Below are 13,937 nucleotides of genomic sequence, written 5' to 3'. Positions count from 1 at the left end.
ATTATATGTCCAGGAGAAGCTGAGCATGCAGGTATTGAGTTTGTCTTTGTTCTGCTGTAGATGGTGTAGCTGCAGACCACTGCATCTCAGCAATGTCCTTGCAACAAGGGTTAAGTAAGGCACCGTGCCCTCTCGGATGTTCCAAATGTACTTGTCCTGTTTGTTCAGCTGTACACGCAGGCGTATTTGCCCCCCACCCCCACAACCTACTCCTCCCCTGTGTCGCTTTGCCAAAGATGCGAGCCTATGGCAGACAGAGTGCCACTGGCACAGCCCCCTGTTTTGTCAGTAAAGTGTAGGTGGTGGGCGGCTGCTAGATAAGCAAACTCCCTGTCCAGGTCAGCTCTTTAGAAGAATTAGAATTAGAAGCCGAAAGAAAAACCTTTTAATTAGGTTTACCATACAGTTATGGCCCTGCGGTATTGCGGGCCAGACACTTCCTGCATTGTGCTACACCACCCATAAAGTAGCAGTACGAAGGAGGGAGTGAAAGAAAGTGAGGGAAAGAGGCTAAAAATGGCTCTGCCACATCTGCACCACACCACAAAACAAGGAGATGTGTGATTGCCACTATGCAGCGTACTTATTTACTTACTGAAGCATTCACGGTGAGCTCCAGAAACAAACCACCTGAACTTGTTTTGATGTAAAGAATTTTTTTCCACATTAGCAGCTGTTCTCCAAAACCCTCTCAAATCTCGTTGTTGACACATCCAAAAGTCCATTGCTTTGTTCTTCTTTTAAATCTCACTTGTTTTCTTATTCCTACAGTTAGCTCTTTTGTGGATGTCTGCTTAGAAATCCCACAGCCAGCACTGTTAAACTCAGTCTAAAACCGTGTAAATACATTGGACATAATTTCCTTCTCATAACAAAAATAGAGGCAAAATACCAAAAATCATATCTTAGTGATGCTTAATGAGCCCTTTCGGATCCTTGACAATACACCACTAATATGGTGCTTTGCAGTCTTTGAAACATACCAGAATGGAGTCCTGGAAATAGTAACACAAAAGTGAGGCCCCGCAGTCAGCACAGCAGATTTTCTTCACACAAGCTGGTCTACACTTAGACTGCCCCTATTCTACATTTTCATGCCAAATACATTCTCCAACTTTGAATCTATCGGTCTTCCTAGCAGTGCCTCAGCAAAAGAATTGCAGTGCAAGTTGTACTAGTGCTGCTAGGGGAGGCAAAATGAGAGATGAAAAGGGAGGAGGGTGCAACAGTAATTGCCTGCGCTCAAGACACGTGGAGCCTGTCTGGAGAAGAGATACGTGGTGGGGGTAGGGTGTGGGGGAATGGAAGTATGTCATCAATTTGAGCTTGGCACTAATGTTTGAAAATAAAGAAGAACATCTCACTTTGATCTCCCTGGCCTGTTCAGCAGACACTCTGCTAAGATAACGATCCACGCCGGTTACTTTAATCTTCGCATTAAACCATGCTTTAACTCGGGGGGCAGAAGATCCAAAAAACAGAGCTTAACACAGTAAGGGCACTGTACAGACGGTGAAGTAGAAATATACTAAAAAAGAAAGTACCTGTGAGATATACAGTGGGTTGTTGAGGGTGCGATGTTGACAAAAGGCTGTGTTTGGGATAAATGGGTCGATAGATGCCCAAGAAGGAATTTTGTATGAATAGGGAGACAAATAGATGGTTGCAAGTAGCGCCTCAGGGGTGCGAAACGTGCTGGGGCCTGTTGCATTATAAAGACGAGCCCTGCACTTAGCCAGCTGTGCAGCACACAAGACTGCAGGAATGAGGGCACCATGAATGGTTTTCTCTGTGTGACAGTAACTGCAGCACTCAGTAAAGATGGAATGGTCAGAGGTCCCTGCTCTGGACAAACAGCAATGAGTGTGTGTGTGAGCACGTGTGTGCACTGAGAAATTACTCAGGAATGTGAGGACACATGCCAAAGACAAAGAATTTGAGTCACATTCAAGGGAACTTTACTCTCCTCACCCACTGAAGAAATATCACAACCCCATCAAAAGACCCGGGCCTGACGGTCACACGGCTGGGATCTAATGAAGTCTTATGGCTTTCCTGTGAAGATTGCAGAGATTTTTTTTTATTTCATAATCTGACACAATCATTGATTTTTAAAAAATTTATTTATAGATTTATATCTCAAAAACCCTTTCTTACAGTTGAATTCAAACATTCTTTATGCTCTATTGTAATTCATTCCTATCTTGAGACAGATATGCACAATAATGGCTAATCATGAACAAGAGAGGAATCTTATATCCCATACGCATGAATGTGACTGAGAAGCCCCAGTCATAGACACTCATCCTGGATACAGCTACAATTCAATAAATACTTTACAAAAATAATGCAGGCTTTTTACAGTGAAGAACTGCCTCAGAGACACAAGGGGCACAGTTAAATTACGATGGTAAAATAATGAAAATAAAAATGTGCATGCTAAATAAACATATCCACAGGCTTAGATGAAAACCTGGACATTATGACTGACAAACTGAGGAAAACCGGACAACCCTGTTCTCTGTCCCCCTTACCTCAAACACATTCCTAAGGGATCTCATTATTCTATTACCACAGGCCTCTCAGATTCACCAAACAAACAGGACATGATCTAAATGGACATTTCTACTAATTGTTTTCCCTTTTAAGAATATGAAGCCAGCTCTCCCTTTAGTGACTCAAATCTGAATTAAGCTATTCAGCGATATAAGTGGCAAAGATTCAGAGCCATATTTTGTTTTCAAAAATATATGATAAAGCAACATTTTGTGCTTGGTTATGGTGAAGTCAAGGAAAGCTGCATATGGGTAAGGAGATTTTTTTTCCCTTCTTTGTTCAAATATTTTAATTCTTAATTTTAAGTCTTTCATAAGAGCCTAAAGTTCATGTTATCTGACCTAAAAATCCATTTTTGAGGATTAGCTGAACATTTAAGCTGTGTATACTTTTTGTTGCTTCACTCTACATGGGACTAGAATTCTCTTGCTTCTTCAAATTGTTTGTAGTAGTCCTCATCCTGAGGATTGTCTGGACACTTCTGCCCATTGTTTGGTGGCCTGGCTTGGTTGTAGCGGCTCCAGTCTCCTTTGCAGATGATCCAGGGCAAGATGTCCACCTTATAGTGCAGGTCAGCGGAGAACTCTGTGCTGATGAGGTTGGGTGTGCCGGCACCTTTGCCGCGAGTGATAAGCTTCATGTTGTCATCATAGCAGCAGTGCTGCGCAGCCAGCGTAGTGGATTCGAGGGTCAGCATGGAGCGGATGCAATAGCGAGCTGTCGGCTTGTAGATTTCAAGCTTCTCTTTTGGCCCGCTGGCGTCTTTCCACCGGAAATCTCGGCGTGTGGGGGCATCATGTACATCTGCCATGCTGTACGCCACCTCGGTTGGATAAGAGCAAGGGCAGCTAGGAAGGTCGTTGGCCACCTTGGTCATGTACTTTTTCAAGAACTCGCTCTTGCAGTTCATCCATCGCTCGCAGCTGTCTGTGTCTGGAAGAAATGAAGATTTTATCAGATGCTTCATCTCCTCTCACTTTCAAACATTAGTGGAAGAAACCAGCAGCATGACGAGAACAAATATTGAACATGAAGATGTGTTTTCACTGAGGTTATTAAGAACAGGCAGAATAAGAGAGAGTGGGCAGCAGCGTACCATGCTCTTCCTGCCCTGCTGCAGATTTTCATTGCTGCACAGTAATGGAGCATAACGAGTGAGCATGAGGAAAGCTAAGCGCCTGCAAGAGCAGTACCACATGGATTAACCGCCTTTGATATAGTAAATACGTCTGAATGAAGGATAGCGTGGAGTACAACAAAAGCAGACAGAATCTTACCAACACCAAAGAGCTCTGTGGCATTGAACTCATTTGTTCCAGCTAATAGGCTCACTTCAGTAGCTGCTGTTTTGAAGGCATCTTCAATACCTTTAGGGAGATGAACGCACAGTGAAAGGTGAAACAAAATTAAGAAAGACTGCTATATCAAAAAATATTGACTTTACTGATGTGGATAAATTTGCATGCTGTATGCACAGAAAAACAAGATATTACCTGGGCAGTTGGGCATATCACAAGTTCTGGACTCTGTGGCTGTGCAGGCATAACCGCAAGACCTGGTTCTCTTCTGGTTGCCATTTCCACATGTGACACTGCATGCTGACCAGTTACTCCAGTCTCCCTCACCATCCATGTAGTCTTGGATTAGAGAGAAAGAAAGATCCTCAGCTCTGATGTAGACCACATGCTGAACTTACCTGGGCCTGTTAGCATGCCTCACTAATAATGAAAGGGGTTAGGACATGAAAAGAGAGGTGGTATAGCACACTTTGACTTTGCTACTCAAAGCAGATACCACCAAAGTTCAAAGTAAAGGGCATAGTATGAGTTCAGTTAGTGAAGAGGCTTATTCCAACAAAGCCAGAATGAATCCATGCTGCTTTTTACAAATAGAAATCTTTAGGACATTCCCGGCACAGGACACTACTAAGCTGCTCTATTTGTTATTCAGTCGTCTGACGATGCAGGTTTTAAATGACAAGAAGTCCTCTTGACTCCAATTATCACTGAACACATTACTGTACCATGTATACTGTACATTAAAAAATTTACAGAGGGTATCACCTTATTCCACCACCACCATCAATATCCCGCACGCATACATCTTGAAAGCAGCGCTCCATTGATGAAAAGAATCAATGTGGGCATTTTGGTATGGAAGAATTTTTGGCTGGGCTCCAAACCATCCTATACACCCCCTGCTGCCATCTGCCCCTCATTATGAGCATTTTGTATTGATACAAGCCACAAAGCACTCCCCCAACCCCTGTTTCTAGTGCATTTCAGGGAGGCGGTGGCAGTTCAGACAACAGAATTTAGAGAAACTTGTGCTCAGACCGCCAACTGAATGTACCATCAATGGCCTGTGATGGATGACTGCCTCTGTCTGTCCACAATTATGATTATTAAGTTTAAAGCTAAGACAGTTATGATGATGGAATATTTCCCTGTCCACTAGTGTGGTATAAAATAAGGGAATACTGAAAGCTGACCACAGTGATAAGCCAGAAACATTTAGCATGGGTTATGGTTTTACAAAATATATAAAATCTCCCTCTTAAGCGCTTGTTGTGCAAGTAAATAAAATGATATTTTTCATAGCACACACATTCCTGTTCAACCATGTTGGTTTGGGCATGCTTCAACATGGGCCACACTGTATGACAGTAGGTGTAAATTCTTTCACGGCAGATTTATCTGTAGGGTTACTTTTGACGAGAGTTGTGTGAATTGTTTGGAAGCGTAACAATGCTTCCGGCTCCATGACTGTGACTTAAGTTTGGTGTTGTGAGGCGCCTAAGCTGTGCAATGACGCGAGCTCCGCAACACAGAAGAATCCATCTCATAAAAGAGTGTTAAAGGCTCCCAAAGGTTTGCCTGGGATGACTGCACTTATTATGGTGACAGCCTAAATCAGCAAATCTGCAAATTACAGATTCCACATCAGACTGTGGCCATCTGTAGACTAGGGCTCAAATAAGAGCCTGTGGAGCCAGGGCAATATCCTGCAATGTGCATTCACTCCCCTCTTGTCACTCTCACCATATTCAGTTTGAGCTTTGCTTCCCCTCCTGTCCCAGTTTGGTGGTGGCCTGAGGAAGTTGCTATCCTCATTTTTTTTCCCATAGGAGCGATCATGGTCCTCTGTTTGATGAGTGGACGAAGAGGAGGAGGACGAAGAAGTGTGAGGCCACCAGTTTCTCCAGTTAGGAGAGGCCCAGTTGGGCTTGCTTTCCTTACGGAGGCCTTTCTCTGGTTCGTGACCCTCTAGTCCATCCACCACTTCAATGGTCACCTGTATTAAGAGAACACAAATCAAAGTCTATACTCCTCATTGAAGAGACATATACAGTTTTTAACAGAGACAGAGAATTGTATGTAGTAAGGTGGCACTTTCTGTTGGCCCTACACACAACATCTCCCCCTCCCCTTGCTGTCCTAACACATGTGCCTCCCAGATGAAGCGGGAACACCACCCCCACCCCACAGTCACCCACCCACCTCTTGGGCTCTCTCCACCTAAACACAAAGTTCAAAGGGCTACTCAGCCTCCTCCAGACCATGAAAGCCAGATGAATCCCAGGATCAAAGACACCCCCTCCCTCTCCTCCCCTGCTCCCACAGCCTCACGCCCTTGCTCAATTGGTTGCTTTGCTCTCTTCCCACATCTTGAGATGTTAATACACTTTGTTCGTGCTCAAATTTAGCAGTGATGCCCTAAGAAATGGAAAGACCCCCTTGCTGGATTAGAGAGGAGAATAATTTAAACATGGCAGCGGTCACTAAACTATCTGCATCACTGAGGGACTTTTGGGTAAGAGCTTTCCACACATTTACATAAACTGCCATCCATGTTCCTGCACACTGGTTAGTAACGAGGCCTTAGTGGTTAGTTTCTGCCTTTCAGCTGTCATTATGATTGACGTGGTGTCTATCCATTTAATCTGGGCTTTACAAAGAACCAGAAAGTGTGAAAAGGAACAAGAGGAGAAGTAAGAAGGAAGAGAGAGAGAAAAGGTGTAGTGATGTGCACCAAATTATTCCCCTTCTTCCTGTTTGCTCTTTCTGCCATGCAGGCTTGAGTAGCCATGTCTTAAGTTAGCAAAAGCATCAAAGTGTACTGGCAGGTGCTCAGACACACACGGTCACCTGTATGTTAGGATTCTGTCCATTGAGATCAGCTTTGGAGAGGTCTGGGAAATTGTGCAGATCTAGGAGGAAAGCTCCAGGGCCGTCCCTGTGTACATTGCTGCCTTGTGCCCAGGGGAGGGTTGCCGGCTGATGGGCCAACCGGTGCTCTGGACCAGACCTCCGGTCCTCAGGAACCAGTTGGGAAGAAGAGCTACTTCTGGCATTCACATTTTTGTGCTGAGGAGAGAAAGGCACATAATGTTAATTAATTGCTGATGTTTTTGTGTTTATGCTGTATGAAAGACTTTCTGTCAAGACTCTTTTATATTAACAGATCCCTGTTTGCCACTTGGCATCGAAAGAGTCTACACACTCAGCAGCATTAGATTGATTTCTCATGTTGACAGAGGTTCATGTGACCATGACCTCCGTCGTAAATCCTTCGGACAGTGGACTCTTGACTGAAAGCCCAGAAAGGAGCCAAGGAAGCAGTGGAACAATCATCACGCTGTGTTCTTTGTGTCCTTCTGCTTCCACTGAAACATTATCTTTCCACAAGCTGCATTCAGATCAATTGTCACAGCTGTACTATACTGTATATTATTCCATTTCTAACTAACAAAGTATACTGCTGCTCTACCATGGTATGTTGAGGACATATATAGCATGTTCTGGCGCTGGCTGGTAGAAAAGAGCTATGTAAGACTGATGGTTTTCCTGCACTGGGCTACATGGAGAAACCTAAGCAAACATTGCAAAATAACTGCATCCGCCTTCTTGAAGACAGAAAAACGTTTGGTCTTCTGACAGGAGTGTTGTAAATATATCCTAAAACGACAGTTGAGGCATATGTGCTCTATCAGGTATGCACAGAAGGAACAATTATTCCTAAATTGGACACACAGCCATAAGTAGTTTGCAATCATCCATTCTGGGGTGGTAGAAAATAAGATCAAACAAAGGCATCAATCATGTTCCTTGTTTTCTTTTTTCATGTCCCATTTCTTCCTCACCAGTGTTTTTGTGGCCAGGCTGAGGCCTGAGAATATGGAAGCAGTGCTGCAAGGTTGCGGTGGCCAGTCACAGACAAAGTGTCAGCTCAGCCACATTGTGGTGGGTATAAAAGCCCCCAGTGGAGCTGTTTGTGTCCAACCAAGGTGCACTCTGGGGCATTATAGGCGCTGTAAATGGAGCTGCACAGCATGGGAGGAAGCATTATAAATGTACATGTAACTTGTATTCAGCAGCTGAGGGAACAGCAGCTGCATTACTTCATTCTTCATTCACAACCAGAGACCAGATGGACTTCATATAATGATATGAGGATTTCGGATAACGTACAAACGTTCACATCACATTTTCTAATGTCAGAGTATGCTATAATTAAAATGATTATACACCCAGCCATAATTTTTGGGAAGAAGACTGGAGGATTCTGTAGCCACCAAATAAAAAGACAAAAAGGTTTCAGTGTAGACAAGACGATGAGTTCTTTATGAGAATTTATGTTCAGAATATAATATTTGAGGGAGAAAAAGATTCATAAAAACAAGATTCCAGTTAAAACCCACAAATGTCTTGTTTCTATAACCAAACACTTATGGCTGAGAGCTCAGAGAATGAAACATTTCAGAAGCACAGTTTGTGGATCAGCTATCTACTCTTTATGTGAACATCACAGGACTCTCTTTGGTTCTATCACAAGTACTTGGACTTTGAGATGCCCATGTGATAACCCTGCCTTTCAAGTTCCCAGTCTTCAGATTTCACTCAATGGTTGTAATTGAGCTCCGCTGAGGGAGCAACCCCAACAGAGCACTCACAGGTTTAATCACAATGAGAACCCAAACATACAACAGGTGTTTCATGTGGGTGCTTAATATTCTTAGGAATTGTAGTAACTTTTATCTCTAGATTGCAAAAGTTTTACTGTTTTTTAGATGATACGGTTTCACGTTTTCTTTTTAATCTGCCGTTTGAAAACATTGAACTATTGCAGATTTCAGGGTTGCAGAAGAAATCATGAGACTGGAAAGAGTTTGAATTCACAGAATCAGAATGCAGATCAAGAAAAGTGAAACAAATACCGTTGACTGATTTGACTTTTAAATATAAAGAGCGTGTATAAAAATTGTCAGGTAAAAAAAAATCCCACTAAAAGCAGGCAGATTAATCCTTCAGTATCCTCACACACTAATCCCATCTAAATCTACTCGCCTAACATATTTTGCAATATTATACATGGCAAATTATTTAATCCTGACACTAATCCTCGCATTTCAAAGCCTTCTGATTAAACTCGGACTGAAGCCTGCCTTTAAACAGTTTGTCAGTTTAAAGAAGCCATTCGTTCAGCAGCACTAATGTGGTTTACGTTAAGGCCATATAGTTATGTTGGAAATAGGATACAAATGCATGATATGAGAGAACTGCTGACACCCATATGAAGCCTCTAACCTTCCTCCTGTGAGTTCCATGCCTCAATGGTCGTACAAATCGTTGTTATCACCACAGCCGCTTTGAAACAATACAGCTGCCTGTCACAGTTATATCACTACATATTCTGTTTTCATGCTTATCATAGCAGCATCAAATCCATACACCAAATACGATACAATACAACAAAGAGTTGCTGCACCTATATGACTTAATAATGTCAGAATGTTCATTATTCTTACATGAAATAGCCACCATCTATTGGCCATTATCAGCCACCACAGATTTTGGCCACTTTATACTTAATTCTCTTAAAGTTCGCCATTTGTGGATGAAAATATATATATATATATATATATATATATATATATATATATATATATATATATTTAGCCTGTGAGCAAGTGTTGGGCACATTTTCTTTTCAAATAAAATATTAAAATCAGACAATGCCATCGATATCGAAACAGTATGTGTCAGATAACCTGTGCGTTTGGTGAGCTGCAGAGTGACCAGCAGTTTCTCCTCATTCTTGGCAACTTTGTCTGCATACTTACTAAAAGAAAACAATTTATAAACCATAGCTTCATTTGTTTTCTTCCCTGCACCTCTGCACGCTGCAGCTGTTGGCTGTGTGTGGACCATGAGTCATTTTACATGTAAACACATTGTGCATCTCTGTCGCCTTGAAAAACACCAACAGTAAGTGTAACTGTAACCAAAAACAAAGGGCTTTTGTAAATTCAAAAATTGATATAATTTGGTACATCAAAGCCTTCTGAGACTTTGTGGTGCATTCAAGTACACCTTACAAACTTAGTAATCTGCTTGATTAATGACTACGACGTTGTTTGAGACGAATGAAATTGCCTTTCTTTATCTTTTTCTTTTTTGCTCATTCTGCTCTTGTTCCTTCACTCGTACAGATGCCACATATTAAAGCGTTTAAACGGATAAGTTTAGACTTTCTTTTTACAACTGATGTTTTCACAAAACAGACAGTAAAATAACTTTAAAAAAGGGACCCTAATAAAAGTGGATATTTATAGAAGATACTAAGATATGTATATTGCTCTGCTTTCTGTCTCTAATACAGGGATATCATTTTTTGGCCATATTGCCCAGCACTAAGATGAACAGGCAAATCTTAGAAAATAAGGTTGAACCTGCTCAGCCAAAGAAGAACCAATGCTAATTTTCTATCTGTGAACACATCCAAGCTTTCTCTGTTTTAGGTGTTAGTAAAGCATTCAAATTAAATGCAACTATGAAAACATTCTGGGACTATACTGCTGAAAAAGGTCAGCAGTTAAAAGTTAATGTAAAGACTTTTTACGTTTTTTGTTTAAATAACAATTTCAGTAGAACCTTATCATGAAAATCAGAGGAATAGAAAATCACAGTCTGACATCAGATGGAAATTAAGTGATTATTAGTTATGTCAATTCTGTCAACTCCTCAAATCAGCATCTTCTTGTCTTTCCAAATAAATCCCAGTGGAGTTTGGAACACAAGTTGATGAGAAAAATATTGTGCGCGTACGTATGTGTCGCCACCCCAGTTACACAGTCATATTTTAACAGTGCACACGAGAAAACTAATTTGAATATTAGATAATCAACAGTGCTTTGCTTTGATGGCGGGCTGCTTTATAGTCCCTATCGCTCATCTAAGAGGAACGTGCTTTAATTTGGAGATCAAAAGTGACACACTAGTCCTCAATTCATTTGGGGCCTCCCAGGATGTCACCCCCCACTTCCAAAAGCCATGAAAGAACACTTGCAACCACAAGCAACCCCCTTTCCCTCCTCACAGTATCTGCCCTTCCTTTCCCGCTTCCCCCTTTTTCACTTTGTGAGGAGCCGCTTAAAGGGGCATGACTCTATTTTCAATTGGGACCAACACAGGGGTCCCCCCACTCCCCACCCCCCCACCAGGGAGGCTGGCAGGAAATGAATGCAGTCCACATTGTGCCAGATGCCTTTTAGCACAACACTTAATGTAAGTGGAGGACAAAATCATCCTTGCCCTGTCACACACTTCATACTGGGTATATGCAAATGTTTATGTACCTAATTAAAGTCATAAAAACATTCTAGAAAATATATTTCAAAAAGAAAAGAAATAAATAAGCACAATGGTAGAAAATCCTTAATTTTGTGCAGTTTCAGTAAAAATGTTGCACTGTCACAGTGACTGAATCTCCCATCTTTTTGTTGGCGGGATGATGCGTCTTGGACTTCCATCCACTTCAGGTGCACGGAGCCGCATCCTGATGTTTGCCATTTTGAAGATGACACTTTGGGAAAACAATACACGCCCTGGGCTGTGACAAGTATGGCTGAAAGATGAAATCACCGTCTTCAATAGAGCGTTAGTGAAGCATATCTGCACATAGACTGAGCATTTATGTGCAAAAAAAACCCATTTAAGGCTTGTCAAGAGAGCATCATTGGAAAGAATATCGATGCAAATTCGGACAAGTGACAAAGGGGATGTTGAAGTTGGGATGGTAGGCGTCTGTTTAGTTTTTCTACTTTGATTCTTCAGGCGAAATTCCCTGCTGCCCCTATACCTGCTCATCCAATTCAACATTTGGCTTGGGGACAAAAATTCAATGAATTCCTGGAATATTTCCTCAGCTTTGCAAGGCCTAACATCCAAAAAAACACAGGCTAGCATATACGCAGCCCAATCCACAGTGATGGCAATGATAGTGCAGATAAGAAAAATGACCCACTATTCTTTTTTGAGGTAAACATTATTTCCATTCATTTCATTCATTAATAAGGTATTTATGGGGGGACATAATTCCAGTGAGCATACATACCCATTTATCACCGGGAGAGGACAAGAGCTTCAGTAGTATGCTATATATACATCAAAAAGCAGCTGAAGGATGCTTAACATCTAAAAAAAATCTGTTGATCCCAGACCTGTCTTAACCCTGGGGGCAGGATTTGGCTTTCTGATGTTAAAATGGGCAGATAAATACGTGTAACTTATCTCAAGTGGTGTCACGTTGACAATAGTCTCCCTTATGAAATTTGCTGAGGCATGCTTCAACCTGGATCATAACTGAGTAACTGAATAAGTGAAAAAAAAGAGAGTAAATTACTAAATTGAAAATCATCAAACTCAATATGAATAAATTTAATCCAGTTGTGTGGCATCGAGAGTGTAGAATTAGATAAAACAATTTAAAGTTTAGGCTTGATCAGGAACTGACGGAAGTCAGTTTGCTGTCAGACTATTCTTCAAACACACTCCAGGAAATCTTGGCAGAAAAGGGGCACCTTCGGGGGCTCAGCTCTGACCCTCTGCTTTATCAAGTAAGCGCCCGGATGACAGAGGTGAGCCCATGATGACAGAGAAGTGCCTGAAGCTAGCATTTAACCCCAGACAATAGGGAGGTGTGTCTGGTGTGTGTGTGGGGGGGGGCTGATCTCTGACCCTGGATCATCTTCTCTCTCTCTGACGGCTCATCACCATTTCCAGGGGGGCACTTTTGGCACTCTACATCCATGCGTATGCCAAATCCCAAACACTCCCCATAAGCCCCAGGGGAATGGTGAGTTTAATTTAGCAAACCTGGGTTATTGCCTCTCAGGAGCATGTTATCCGTTACCAGAAGAGACTTCTTAGATATCACATTTTGCATCAAATTTCCCCCCAAGACATCTCCCTCAAAGTCAGCACCTCACGAGTGGCTGAGTTGTAAACTCACCTCTGTAAGCGTTGTGTCCTGATCCAGGCTCAGAGTTACATTTCCTTGAGGCAGCGGATTGCTCCGCAGCACTGTAATGTGCAAGGTAAGCAGCAGAAGTCCCAGGAGCAGCAGCAGTTCCGCAGCCAGTCGCACCATCCTTTTGATGCGACCGCTCTTTGGAGGTAGCGGTGAGGCCGGAGCTTCGACCCCGCCTCCACCCTGTGCAGAGACTCCAATCTCCGGATCCGCCGGGGAAGAGGAGCCGCAACACCACTTCGGAGCCACTTCGGGAATCAGAATTGCAAAATTGAAGGGAAAAGGATCGTAGGGAGGCTGTCAGACAATTTGGAAAAGTGTCGTAGGTTATTTTGGATCCAGACCTTTTTCTTTGTAAATGTTGATGTTGTCTTGAATATTGAATGTTCAAATAGTTTTATTCAAGCCTAATGAGATAGTAAAAAAGTCAATACTGAGGTGCCAATGGAAACAGCAGCCTATAGAGCTGATTCGGCGTGCAGTATTAACACTTTCCGCTCCTGTTGCGCCCTCGTCAAATCTCCAAGATCAGGAAACTTGCAGCTGCGTTGCCCCGTGGTGTCCCTGCCACATTCTCAGCCTCATGCCACAGGTTTCCTCACTTCCACTTTATCCGCTCTACACATTTCTTGATTTGTCCGCATTCTGCGAGACCTAATCTAGCGCATTACTCTGCAAAAACTTTAGAGTAAAAGCACAGGTATGGCTGCTTAAAAAGAAAACAAACTAGATCTTCCGAGTTAAAACTTCGCAGCAGGAGTTCAGTCTGGTTCAATATTCATCCATTGCTGCGGATTGTGGGCCCACAGGAATGAAGACACGGGGTGGCGTGCGCTGGAGGAAACAAGTCAAACCATATCAAACTACAGCTCACTCAGACACACGCTGCTCTTGTTGTGTGCTCTTGAGGTGGTTTTATACTAAACGCCCCTGTGCTGGCGCCCTCCCCCTGATTAACTCTTTCGTCCCTTTGAACCAGTCCTCACCACACTCAAGTGTGTCAAACACTGTGGGAGATGGAGAGGGCGAACACCGAGAAGTTATGCTGTGTTTGGCACTGCAGAAGAGAT

At 42.6% G+C, this 13,937-nt stretch overlaps 1 protein-coding gene across 1 annotated transcript; it reads right to left on the bottom strand.

The window, feature by feature from the left end:
* Window positions 1-2,104: 2,104 nt before the first annotated feature.
* Window positions 2,105-13,768, bottom strand: ism1 (isthmin 1). Its single transcript, XM_075476748.1, has 6 exons — window positions 12,850-13,768; window positions 6,705-6,923; window positions 5,598-5,850; window positions 4,050-4,193; window positions 3,834-3,923; window positions 2,105-3,489 (listed from the first exon to the last, which is right to left on the bottom strand). The coding sequence occupies exons 1-6, from the start codon at window positions 12,985-12,987 to the stop codon at window positions 2,972-2,974; spliced, it is 1,362 nt and encodes a 453-aa protein (XP_075332863.1). The 5' UTR covers window positions 12,988-13,768; the 3' UTR covers window positions 2,105-2,971.
* Window positions 13,769-13,937: the final 169 nt, after the last annotated feature.

Source organism: Odontesthes bonariensis, chromosome 2 (assembly GCF_027942865.1).
Source record: "Odontesthes bonariensis isolate fOdoBon6 chromosome 2, fOdoBon6.hap1, whole genome shotgun sequence".
Lineage (NCBI taxonomy): Eukaryota > Metazoa > Chordata > Actinopteri > Atheriniformes > Atherinopsidae > Odontesthes > Odontesthes bonariensis.
This window is presented reverse-complemented; position numbering and strand designations above follow the sequence as displayed.

Excerpts from the sequence above, each read along its gene's own strand:
- ism1 (XM_075476748.1), bottom strand. The coding sequence starts at position 12,987 with ATGGTGCGACTGGCTGCGGAACTGCTGCTGCTCCTGGGACTTCTGCTG. Across the intron at positions 5,851-6,704 it reads GACAGAATCCTAACATACAG|GTGACCATTGAAGTGGTGGA; the intron begins GTGACCGTGTGT and ends CTCTTAATACAG. Across the intron at positions 3,490-3,833 it reads CACAGAGCTCTTTGGTGTTG|ACACAGACAGCTGCGAGCGA; the intron begins GTAAGATTCTGT and ends CATTTCTTCCAG.